Source organism: Hermetia illucens, chromosome 5 (assembly GCF_905115235.1).
Source record: "Hermetia illucens chromosome 5, iHerIll2.2.curated.20191125, whole genome shotgun sequence".
Classification (NCBI taxonomy): domain Eukaryota; kingdom Metazoa; phylum Arthropoda; class Insecta; order Diptera; family Stratiomyidae; genus Hermetia; species Hermetia illucens.
Window position 1 is genome coordinate 3,027,210 of NC_051853.1, and position 12,927 is coordinate 3,040,136.

Below are 12,927 nucleotides of genomic sequence, written 5' to 3' on the forward strand. Positions count from 1 at the left end.
GAGATCACAAGCGGTTACAGACACCTTCAAATTTGGTTGTTATACCCCGGGTAATGATAAAAGAAGTGCTGGAGATTTCTGGTAGGCTGGGAGACAACAGAGCGCCAGGCCTCGACAGCATACCAATCAAAGCCCTTAAGCTGGTCGCTAAGTCAAGGCTATATATATCTGTAGAGTTGGTTGGAGCATACTTGGGGAATGAGATCTTTTCCGAAACATGGAAAACACAAAGGCTAGTATTGCTGTCTAAAGTTGGTAAGTATCTTGGTGAACCATTTTCCTACAGACCTAAATATCTCTTGGACACTGTGGGGAAAATGTTATAGTGAATAATCTACAATATATTGTTCCTGGCTGGAGAGAGTCTGCTTCCCAGACTCAGATTCAACCGTCGACGCCATCAAACTGAGGCACGGAAATGGTGGTAGCAAGCTAGAAAGTATTGCCCATAACGTGCAAAATGCGTTCAACTTGGCTAGTTGGAACCTTGTAATAAGGTCATTGGCGGCTATTTGTGTATTCAATTTCTTAACTACTCCAGTCGACAGCAATTTAATAGATATAAGGTTCTGGTACGATACAGACAATGGAACGAAACAATACATTGGCTTCGCGGACGTTCCACAGGACTCTGCTCTGGGACCGCTATTGTGGAACATGTATAATGATATCCTCAGTTGCTAACGAGGCCATAATAGTGGGTTACGCCGATGATATAGCAGAGATTTTTGTTGAAAAGGATTTGACGGATGTGGAATTGTATTCATCCGAAGCAATCACTGCTATAAGGAAGTGGTTGAAAGACGCACAAAATCAGGCTGAATTTCAAGCTGCACTTACAACATGTTTGTAACAAGGCAGCCAACCTTAGGAGGGACCTGGTAAGGATGATGCCAAATGTAGGAGGCACGCGATGGACTCGAAGACTGCTTATAGCTGAAGTGATGAGCTCTATACTACTCTACGCAGCGCCAATTGTGTTAACTGCATTGCATACCGCATGCAATGTTCAAAAGATGTGGAAAGGCCGCCTTAAGAGAGTGCTGTGGTTATACCAGGTGTACTCCTAATTAATTTCCGGTTTTTTTCGATAGATGGCGTTCTATGTTTTGTGTCGCTGTTGGTCGCACATACCTGTCATTTTGTTAAGTTGTTGTCGAGCGTCTAAACTGCGTTGACGTTTCCCCGAAAAGTTCCTCCAACAAATTTTTATTGCGCGTCAAAAATGTCAGTGTATGTACCGAGTTTCGAGCGCATGCGCCATGCATTGCTTTTCGTGTTCAATCATGGAAAAAAAGTGTCCGAGAGCCACTGTGCACTTGTGGAAGTTTATGGCGATCGTGCATTAACACTTCGAACATGTGAAACGTGGTTTCGACAATTCAAAAATGGAGATTTCGACCTGAGCGACGCCGTCTGCTCCGGCAAGCGAAAATCCTTTGATGACGCCGAATTGCAAGCATTATTGGATGAAGACAAAACGCAAACGCAACGACAGCTTGTAGATACGTTGGGAGTTCAACAGCAAGCAATTTCGAAACGTCTGCAAGTCATGGAAAAAATTCAGAAGTATGGAAAGTGGGTGCCGCATAAACTAACCGAGAGACAAATGGAGAACCGAAAAGTGACGTGTAAAATGCTGCTTCAACGGTACAAAAGAAAGTCTTTCTCCATCGTATTGTTACGGGCGACGAAAAGTGGATTTCCTTGGAGGACCCTAATCGCAACAAATCGTGGGTGAGTCCAGATGAAGCATCGACATCGAGGCCACGACCAAATCGTTATGGTCGGAAGGTAATGCTGTGTGTGTGGTGCCACCAGACCGGTGTGATCTGCTTTGAACTGCTGAAACTTGGAGAAACTGTGAACGCCGTTCGCTAGAAACAACAAATGAAAGATTTGAGCCGAGCGATTGCGGAGAACCGACCAGAATATCAAGAAAGACAAAAGAAGGTGATTTTGCTCCACGTCAATGCACCATCGCATAAGTCGAAAGTCGTTCCCAACACGCTGGGAAAACGCAAGTGGGAGGTGCTTAACCATGCGGCTTACTCACCAGACCTGGCTTACTCACCAGACCTGGCTTACTCACCAGACCTGGCTCCATCGGATTACCTCCTCTTTGCCTCTTTGGGCCACGCACTTTCTGAGAAGCGCTTCGACTCCTACGAAAATTTCCGGAATTGGGTCACTGAGCGGTTCACCTCCAAAGGCAGTCAGTTCTACTGGTGTGGTATTCACAAATTACCAGAAAGGTGGAAAAAATGTATAGAAAGCAATGGAAAATATTGCTAATAAAATAACTATTACGGCTCCCTTGGAATTATGTGTTTTATTCACAAAACACCGGAAATTAATTAGGAGTACACCTGGTAGAACCATCTCAGACAAAGCGGTCTATGCGGTAGTCGGAATGATGCAATTGACATTTTGGCCGATGAGATGACCCTCGGTTATAATGGATCCGATTTTTTCTCTGATTGGAACTTGAAAAATGCCGAAAGGGAGGAATCATTAAGCAGGTGGCAACAAGGGTGGGAATGGGCAGTAAAGGGTCGACGGACCCAGAGATAGATTCCTAGCAACAAGGTGCGGACGTAGGGAATACATGGTGAGATAAACTATAATCTCACGCAGTTTCTCACGAGACATGGGGGTTACCGTAAATACCTCTATAGGTTTAAATTGGACAGATCACCCAACTGTCCCAGGTGCGACGGTATTCCGGAGGACCCGGAGCATGTTTTCTTTAATTATCCTAGATTTTCAGAGAAAAGGAAGAATCTATAGGAGACCCTGGGAGGAACAATAACACCGGAAAATACTTACGTGTCAGAAGGACTAGAATGCAGTAAACGACATGGTAGGGGTTGTAGGTTGGGAGAGGTAAAAGCAGCGAGAAAGACGTGGTTGCGAATGCAATCGATGGACGAAGGGAGGGGCTAAACCCACGATCAACCCGCGATGAAATACTTCGCAGTGGTTCCACGGGGAAGAGGACAGGAGTTAGGGCGTTGTTTTAGTGGAAAATTTCTACCTCCGGCGAACAGACAGAAATATCTTACCGAACGGTCTGTCGGTCGAATATTTTGCTTCAGGTCTCTTCTGCTAAAAATAAAAGGATTCTAACCTACACGCATCAATATATCCAGGAAAAATTTCCTGACGTTAGTTTTCCACCGTTCTCTATAACAGCCCCGATGCTATTTATACTAGGTTCGCTTTATGTGCTTCCTGCCTCCAGGATAACGTCATGTTAGCCCACTGAAAACTCTAAAAAAATTATCGATTCAAATTCACCCCGTGACGAATCCCATGCTGATTCGCGCTTCAGCCATGACAACGAACAGAAAATTTTCAAATACCAATTGAATAAATAATGAAGTTATGGGTCGGGAAATTTTTGCGACGCGATACAGTTCGTCTCTCTTAGCTCAATACTTCCTATTCTGGATATCAAAAGCTTCGTCATTTCATGTCCTCGCGCTATTTCATCCTGATGACAATCAGAACATTTCGATTTGCTCGACACAAATCAAAATCACAAAATTTCTGCCAATTTCGACGATGATTTATTTACAGTCGATAAAGCCCTTATCGAGGACACGTCCCGCTGAATTATTTCCGCAGCATATTAAAATTTTCACCGAGTTTTCCAGTACAAGGACGAGAAAACGACCGACGAGCCCAACTGGCGAATATTGCTGCGTTGGGGGTGAACGGCATCTATGTGGGGGGTGAGAACGAGTGTGTGCGTTGGATGTTTGTTTACAATTCCGATTTTGTATTTTCATGATAATTTTTGGTGTCCTAATGGAAATGTCGCCCAGGATGGGTGAAAATAGAAAATAATTTCTGGGTGTGGTTCCGGCGAAAATATCCAATCTACAGGCCGCATCGTGAATAATGTTTAACTTGATTTGATTTCGATTATCGTCCCCCATTCGTTAGTTCACGTTTTTCCTCCAGTACCTTTCAGTAATCGGAATTTGGAGTAGCGGTCCTGTTGAAAACTGGATGTACACTGAGCACCTGCCCCATCATTAAATTATCGATATTGGAGCTGTTGACACTTTGATTTAATCAAAATGAAGATGACACTTTGTTAGATTTATTTATTTTTTTTGTCGGTGATTCAACTGGATGTACATCTCCCAGAAAAGCTTGCGGAAATCTCCCAAAATGTTCGATAGTTATAATACATTTTTCTAGAAGGGAGGCTTACTAAGCCATTTCTATTCCAGACTTAGTCGTAATGGCTCGCTCGACGATTATCTACCTTGTCGTGGTGAGGGAGCTCAGTAAGGAAGATCCTCCAGGAAACGGCAGGTGACACCTGAAGCCAAGCGGTAATCAAAACCTCAAGCCAAGGTGTGACTACCGCGCCGAGGACTGAATGGTCACAGGGGTTAAGATGTGGCCGTAAATGGTGAACTCTGGGTACCAGGCGACCCCCAGTTTCAACTAGCCTTGTCTCGGCAAAAAGGGGCTCTGCCGAGATCGACTTACTTTCCCGGAAAAAAACTATGAAAAAACAAAAAAACAAAAACATAAACCTATTAAGCAAACACAGTTAAACTTCGATCGTGACGATCCAACCCCGAGTGAAGGGGCAACCCTGAGCTCATCGATGGAGAACCCACTTATTCAAGTGGGAATCAATTCAATTGGGACCCAGTCCTTAACGGACGAGCCGAAGCAGGCCCCTTCTATTAGTACTCCTGACCCCAGGCTCCAATCGGCACCACCTGCTGAGGCTAAAGTCTTGCCCATGGGTAAGCACCTGTCCACGGACAGCAAACTGCCGTCGGGCAAACCGCCTTCGGGCAAACAGCCTCCGGGCAAACCGCCTTCGGGCAAACCGCCTTCGGGCAAACCACCTCTGGGAAAACCGCCTTCGGGCAACGCACAACCAAAGAGCTGTGCCAAGGTGAGGGCAAAAGAGCGTTCGGGGCACCTGCGGCTAAGGGGAAACCGAAGCGGCAGCGGTCCTCGGACGATCCTAACTCTTCGACACAAAAGGAAGCAAAGAGGGCTCGGCCGCCAATGGCTAGGCCTTCATTTGCAGTCAAGGCTATCGAAGCCGATGGATGGGTCCTGTATGACGACTCTAATCCATCCAGCTACGATACTGAGCAGTGCGAACAGCTTAGGAGGAAAGTCCTCCTAGCTGTAAGGACTGCGTCCGCGCAAGGCTTTAAGCTTTGCTTTGAGTCGGTAGGTGTATACCGTAAAATGTTACGGCTGAATTTTGTCGACGAAGACACGAACTGGTGGACACGAGCGGGTGCAAGGCAGCAAAACAGGAGAGAGAACCGATAGACCGGGAACTTTTCTCACTATCGGCGTTCCCGAGCCTGATGTTAAGAAGGTTCGGGAAAAATCGGGTTTCCGGCTCTACTATGGGCTGGGGACCGTCACGTTACAAGTGTTGGCTCCTAAAACCATTGAAGGGGACATGCAGCCTCCGGCATCTTCATCTGAAACGTAGATGAGGTGCCACATTTCCCAGGTAAATTTGCAGCATTGTAAAGCGGCGACTGCACTTATCAGTCGTCGGATCAATAGCTGCAAGACATTTATATACCTCATACAAGAACCGTGGGTTGTTGGAGGGGTAGTCAGGAGCCTAAACTTCCAACATGCTGACCTCTTGTATCCCAATGGAAGCGATCGACCCCGCACCTGCATGGTAGTCTCCAAAGACTTCCAGGCTAACCTGGTTAACGACCTATGTGATGGCGACACCACATCGGCTAAGCTAACCATAAAAAGTCAACATGGAGATAAAAGATACTATGGTGCTCTGCATATTTCCCCTACGACGCAGAAGACGTTCCCAGTGGAACATTCATCAGAGCTATCCAATATGCCAAAAGTAGAGGCATGGGGGTAATAGCAGGATGTGATGTCAATGCTCACCACATATGCTGGGGAAGTTTGAACATCAATGCAAGAGGATCGAGACTACTGGAGTATCTAGTAGGAACCGATTTGCAGATCCTAAATGTGGGTAATGAACCCACTTTCTTCAACGTGGTCAGGCGAGAGGTCATCGACATCACGGTGGCATCTCCTGACATCGAGTCTCTGATCGGAGAGTGGAGAGTATCAAACGATATCACAGTCTCGGATCACAGACGCTTTGATTTCGTTATGGACATGGTTCCACCTCCACCCACTCCATTTCGGAATCCGAGGAAGACAGATTGGGTGATGTATCAAATAGAATTGAGCGCCCGAGTCACGATCCTTGGGAAGCGCATCAAATCCATTGCTGCAATTGAGAAGACAACCCAGATGATCACAACTAGCATGAGAGAAGCTTTCGAAGAAAGCTGTCCACCATGGTGGAACTCGGATTTGGCAAAACAGAGGAGAACGACAAGGATGCTCCTTAATCGTGCTCTGAAGGGTGAATTAAACACTAGCTGGAATCGCTATAAAGAGGCACAGAAGGCTCTAAAGAAGATAATAAGATCGGCTAAACGATCATCTTGGAGACGCTTTTGCGAAGAGACTAACTCTCTTGAGGTAACCTCAAAGCTGCAGCGGATTCTGGTCAAAGAACGTAGCCAGAAACTGGGTTATTTACGTTTACAGAATGGGAAGTACACAGAAAACGATGAAGAAACGGAAAATCATTTGCTTGAAGTACACTTCCCAGGCAGCATCCAAAATCTAATCTCGGGGCCAACAGGTGCATACAGCCCTCAACCGAGAGACTGGAATCTGGCGTGCAAAGTAGTATCACTGGAACGAGTGAAATGGGCATTTAACTCAACAACCGGTAGCCCTGATGCCGACCGATCATATGGTTTTCAGATTCGTCTTTGAAAAGACATACACTGTCGTAATCACCGAAAGAGAAGAATGGTCGACAAGTGGCCATGAATCTTTTCAGATTACACACCTAATAATCTTCACCGCCGGGTCAGTCACGGAGGATGGATCGGGTGCAGGTGTGTTCTCGGAGAATCCGATTATAGAACTGGCCTGACCCCTCGGAAAAATGACGACTATATTCCAGGCGGAGATATATGCCATTTCATTGGCAGCAGAAGAATGTCTGCGACAAAAATGGAGGGGTGGCACCATTCGAATCTGTTCCGACAGTCGGGCGGCATTATCAGCACTAAATGGCAACAACATATCAAGCCAGTTGGTGTGGAGTTGTCATCAGGTGCTCCTGATGTGGGTGCCGGGGCACTCTAACATCGCCGGTAATGAGGAGGCTGATAGACTGGCTCGCCGAGGGTCTGGATCCATAATGGTGGGGCCAGAACCAGCTCTTGGAATCCGACCATCTACTGTCAAGTCTACTCTGAAGGGTGAAATTGCAAGGATTCACGCAACCGAGTGGAGAAATTTAGACTCTTGCCGGCAAGCGAAAATCCTTGTGAAGGAGCCTAGGGCATTTTTGTTGTCTCTTAAAAAGTGGGACATGAAAACCCTAGTAGGGCTTTTGACGGGACACTGCCCCTTAAACTACCATATGGAAAAGATTGGGGTAGTGGTTTCGGCTGTGTGCAACCAATGTGAGGAGGAGGAGGAGACAGCCCTGCACTTTTTATGCAGCTACCCGGCATCCTCAGATCTCAGACGAAGACACCTTGGCAAGGTTTTCTTCAATGAAGAATCCGCACACGCTCTGCCTCCTGAGAATGTTCTTAGATCCGCTAAAGCCTGCGAACACCGTAGGCGTGAAGCCATTGAATAGGCAACTTACGGGGATAGTGCAATGGGCCTAATAATGGCCTGAGTGCTCGGAGCTGCGGCTCCACCCAGTTAGCTAAACTAGTCGTAATGACCCCCAAAAATAGGAGATTCCCAATTTTGACACAAATCCTCCGACTCTCCCTCCCCCTGGCTGTAGACTGTACCCTCTAAATCCAGCGTGTATAGCATTATTGCGAAAATATTCAATACCTTTTTAAGCCACCATCCAGCTCTTTGACAAAGTGATACCCAATAACAAAGTTTCCAAAAGCTGATCCCATTATAACATTTTCTCTGCTTCTCTAATTTCAGAGGCCGACTACACCTTGGACGATTCCTTCTGGAATGAAGAAAGTCCAGTTGGTAAGTTTAGAGTTAAGAATTTTCCAGTCTGTATATTTAAACTTCAGCAAACTTTTAGAGTATCTGCTAGTCATGTGCTGTGCAGCTCAATCACTAGGCAACGGAAGCGAGCACTTTTTATTAAAAGTGCCAATGAGCTCTTCATAAGACAATGCCAAGTATACGTGCCAGAAATAAACCAAGAACTACTTCAATTTCTTTTGTGTATTTACTATACAGCCGGGAAACTATGAAAAATAGGAAGATGAGTGAATCTTGAAGCGACTCCTCTGACTACTGGAACTGAAAGGGTACTTTGCTTCCACTAGAAAAATAAAAAAAAAATGGAAACCTCTCCAAGGCTCTCTTCCTATATTTGAACATTTTTTTTATTTTTAAATAAAACAGCAGTAGGGCGTAAAATAGCATTCTTAGCCAAAGAGGGCTTTCGCCATGAATATTATTTTAGAGGGAACACTTGTTCGTCCTGCTCTCCAGCATGAGATCCGGTAGAAAAAAGAAATCCTCTCATCATCTTGGTATATTTTTCAGGACAACGAATTGTATGCAGACAACGGTGCCAGAAAAAAAATCTATTGTGTATATAAGATGTGTGTGTCACGTGCAGCACCTTCATATGGAAAAGGGCTCATATCCCTATGCATGTGGAAATGCTAAAAATAATACCTTGCATCCGCAGTCACTTCCTTGCATCATTTCCTCCGTTGTTCATCGTCCTTCCCTATGCTGCTACCGTTGCATTCAGTATTTGGAATCGTGAACCTGCAGACAATTCAGGTGCGTGGGATACAAATTGTAATTTGAGCCAAGTGTCCGACTGTTATTTAAAGAGCCCCTTCTTGCTTGCAAGTGAAGCTTCCCAATTAGCTATGAGGATTTAAGTAAACAAATTTCTAGCGTACTAGCCAAGCAGAAGCCGAAACATGGGTTAAGCAAGACATGACAAAGACTTCATTATCGGGTTTCACGAAATGCATACGAGGACAGGCGGTATAGTCCAACATTTCAGATCACCCTTTTGGACGAATGTCCACCGCCTTTGAAAACGAGAACGTGGGGCTCCATCTAAGCAATTTTTTTCTAAATAAAAATTGGGTTCTCCGGAATTCAAAGCCTATGTTTGAGGCCTTAGTTGATAGTTTTGGGCGCTATATTCAAAAATACCTTCTGAGACAAACCTTACATACGAGGCAAGAACACTACATATAGGAGATTCGGCTCCTGGCGCATTGCTTGAATTTGTATGATGGAAGAAAAGCATTGCACATGTTCGATGTTCTTCAATCACTTGCGCGTGAAAAATTTTGCGTATTTACTCTGGGGTTGGGCGGGGTTAGTGTCAAGTATGTGATCGACACACGTTCTAGTTAGCTACCTCGAACCTGACCCGTACATTTGGTTGCGGACTCCTTACATAATTTAAAGATTTCTTGTCATGCTGACTGGAATGGTTTCCGCGCTCCTTTCCCTAATCCATTTATGTTATACGCTGTTCTAAAGCAGGAATATAAAACTTCTACGGAATGAACGACATTGTCAACCCTATCTCACAATGGTCATTGGTCTAAGAAGACCCATCTTAATCAGTAAATTCGTTAAATAGTATTGTCCCAGAATAATGGGCCGGTCTAGCCAAGTAAGATTGCACCATTGCCTAATTTTACTTCAATTCACGGTCTTTAAAAAAAAGGTCGAGGGAATCTCACCTATGCTACTTCTAATGACTCAAATATGTTTGTCTGTGGTCAGAGAACCATCCTGAGTAGCCGGAGAAGATCAAAAGGGAAGAGCTATCTCAAAAACCTGAAAAATTGCCGGAATCGACCGTAAAGGTCCGCCTAAAAATTCTAAAGCTACCCAGGCTTGGGAATGTTGGAGATACTTTGAGCACTTCGACATACTCAAATATTGTGGTCTGAGGATGACAGGGTTGGGTAGGAACTTCAGAAACCGCACCTCACAATACATCTGATGCAGGGGGAAATTTATCGAAGAAGGATCCGACGTAGATCCTTCCTTCCGATCACTGGCACTCGGCTCCGGAGTTGTATGGCTCCACGCGCGCCGTTAAGCCATCCTTTTTAAACACAAAACCTTATTAAAATCGATTTACCGTCTGTCTGTCTGTATGTCTGTCTATTTTTGTTTTTCCGATGGAAGGTGGAAAGCTTCAAAAGCTACTGCCACACGGTTATGTGGGACTCTTACCCACTAAAACCACCTCCTTCTCCTTCCACTCTTCCTCCACCACCTCCCTCTCTCCACATGCAATCTGAAATTCAACCTCTGTCTGTCTGTCTTTTTTTTTTTGTTTTTTTTTTGAGGAGGTGGAAATCTTTAAAAGACACTGGTCTGGACACACCAGCGTGTGGGATTTTTACGCACAGAACCACCCCCGACTCCCTCCCTGCCCCGCGGAACCACCATAAGGTGTTACGTCACGGGCGGAGTCAGCTCACTCTAGCTTAATCCCATTTCTTCTATACGCGGCGCACGTGACCGCGTTTTCCTCCTTTTCTCTGCCTTTCGCGATTTATCTTGAATTGATGCGATCATGGAGTTGACCGCATCCCAATTCTCTTGATGTGCTAGCATTTTCGGCACCAGATTTTCTGGTACCAGCACCTCTCCTAGAGTCTCCTCTAGGTTCCTTCTTTCTTCCACAAATCTCGGACAGTGGAAGAATACATGCTTTGTGTCCTCTGGGACTCCATCACAATTTGGACAGTCGGGTGAGGTCTCCAATTTAAACCTGTGAAGGTATTGGAGATATCCTCCATGTCCCGTGAGAAACTGGGTGAGATTATAATTAATCTCACCGTGTCGTCCCTCCAACCACTCCTTGATGGCAGGAATGAGCCTGTGCGTCCACCGGCCCTTTCCCGAGCGTTCCCACCGCTCTTGCCATCTATTTATGGATCTCTCCCTTTTAATCTTCCTCGTAGGCGATGAGGAAAATATTGGCTTTGCATTATATATGTTCGCCATCTCATCTGCCAAGATGTCAATCGGCATCATTCCAGAGATGACGAATGCTGCTTCATCTGAGACAGTCCTGAAGGCAGAGCATACCCTCAGGGCTGTCCTCCTGTAGACTGAACTCAGTTTGGTAGCGTTCCCTGACATCCACAACGCCTCCCTCTAAACTGGGGTTGCATAGAGCATGATCGAGGTCACCATCCTGGCTATAAGCAACCTAGAGGTATGCCGTGGCCCTCCAATGTTCGGCATCATCCTTGCCAGGGCCATACTTCCAGTGGATGATTTGTCGCAAACATACCGCACATGCTGCTTATAGCTAAGCTTCCTATCTATCACCACTCCCAAGTATTTGATGGTCGGCTTGGAAGTGATGATATGATTCCCGATTCTAATACAGGCGTAATTTCTCTTCCGGCGCTTAGTGATGAGGACCGCTTCCGTTTTTTACTCCGCAAGTGTCAGACCAGAGCTTTTTAGCCAACTTTTAACAGCACCGATTGCCTCACTTGATTATAACTCAGCATCTTCGAGATGCTTTGCGACAACAACCAGTGCTATGTCGTCAGCGTAACCCACCACTGTGGCTTCCCCCGGAAGGGGAAGATTAAATACATCGTTGTACATGATGTTCCACAGTAGTGGGCCCAATACGCAGCCCTGCGGGACACCCGCGGAGACAACGTACTCCTAGGGTCCGTCATCAGCGTCATACCAGAGCCTCCTTTCAGTTAAGTAACTATCGACGATAGCAGCGAGATAGGCGGGAATACCAACCTTCGCTAGGGATTTGCGTATTAGATTCCAATTGGCCGAATTGAATGCATTTTTCACGTCCAGGGTTACTACCACGCAATATTTGCTGGTACTACCCTTTCCGTGAATTGCATCTTCGGCCAAGCCAGTAACCAATTTGATGGCATCAGTGGTTGAGCTGGCTTTACGGAACCCATACTGCCGATCCGAAAGGCCGCCTTGGCTCTCAACAACCGGGAGTAATCTATTATAGATTACCCGCTCTAGCATTTTCACTACTGTGTCCATTAGACATATGGATCGATATGAGGATTGTTCACCTGGAGGTTTACCTGGTTTAGGCAGAAGTACCAATTTCTGCCGCTTCCATGCCACTGGAAATATCCCCTCGGACATACACGCTTCGAACAACTCAGTGAACATGTCCGGTCTCGATTTCACGGCAAGCTTAAGGGCCTTATTCGGTACTCCGTCCAGGCCCGGCGCTTTGTTGTCTCCTATTCTACAGCAGATATCCAACAGCTCGTCTCTGGTGACTGGCGAAATTGCCGCCACATTCAGAGGTGGTTGGAATGTGTCGGTGCTCTCCTCTTGCTGGGGGAATAACCCCTGGATGATTTTTAGCAAGATGGTGGGGCACGTGATCTGCGGAGATGAACGTCCTCTGAATCGTCCCATCTTGATTCTGCTGCTGGTGCAGGCCTTCGCGAAGTGGCCAAACATAAGACATTTAAAGCACTTCTTCAGTGATTACCACCATAGGCTTTTCGCAAGCCCACAACTGACTCCTCGGTGAGTTCTTTCAACTTGAATTGCTCCTTCAGAGCAGTACAAATTTCTTCTTTCGATGTTACCTCATCGAGATCCTTACATTGTATATAGATCTCATGTTTTTGGGCACGCACTGCGGCATTCTCCCCAAGTGAGTTTTTGACTTGAGTGCGAAAGTCATCAGTTTTGCCACCGCTGGATCTTTTCAGCTCGAACATGAGATCCCCTTTCTGGGTTCTTCGGATTCGGTTTACATTTCCCCTCAGATCTTTTAGGTCGGGATCCGCTTTGACCTTTCCGTCCTATCTCCGCGTAGGACAGATTGCCCTTACTGGAGAT

General features: G+C 45.9%; 1 protein-coding gene across 10 annotated transcripts in view; it reads left to right on the plus strand.

Moving 5' to 3' along the window:
- Positions 1–12,927, plus strand: part of LOC119656644 (zinc metalloproteinase-disintegrin-like jararhagin) — a 973,582-nt gene that overhangs the window by 119,935 nt on the left and 840,720 nt on the right. For all 10 annotated transcript variants that reach the window (XR_005250066.1, XM_038063100.1, XM_038063098.1 and 7 more), the window contains one exon: positions 8,032–8,082. Coding sequence is in view for 9 of the 10 variants with exons in the window: in XM_038063100.1 (XP_037919028.1) it covers positions 8,032–8,082 (51 nt within the window). In the remaining variant the exon portion in view is untranslated. The remainder of the gene's footprint in view (positions 1–8,031; positions 8,083–12,927) is intronic.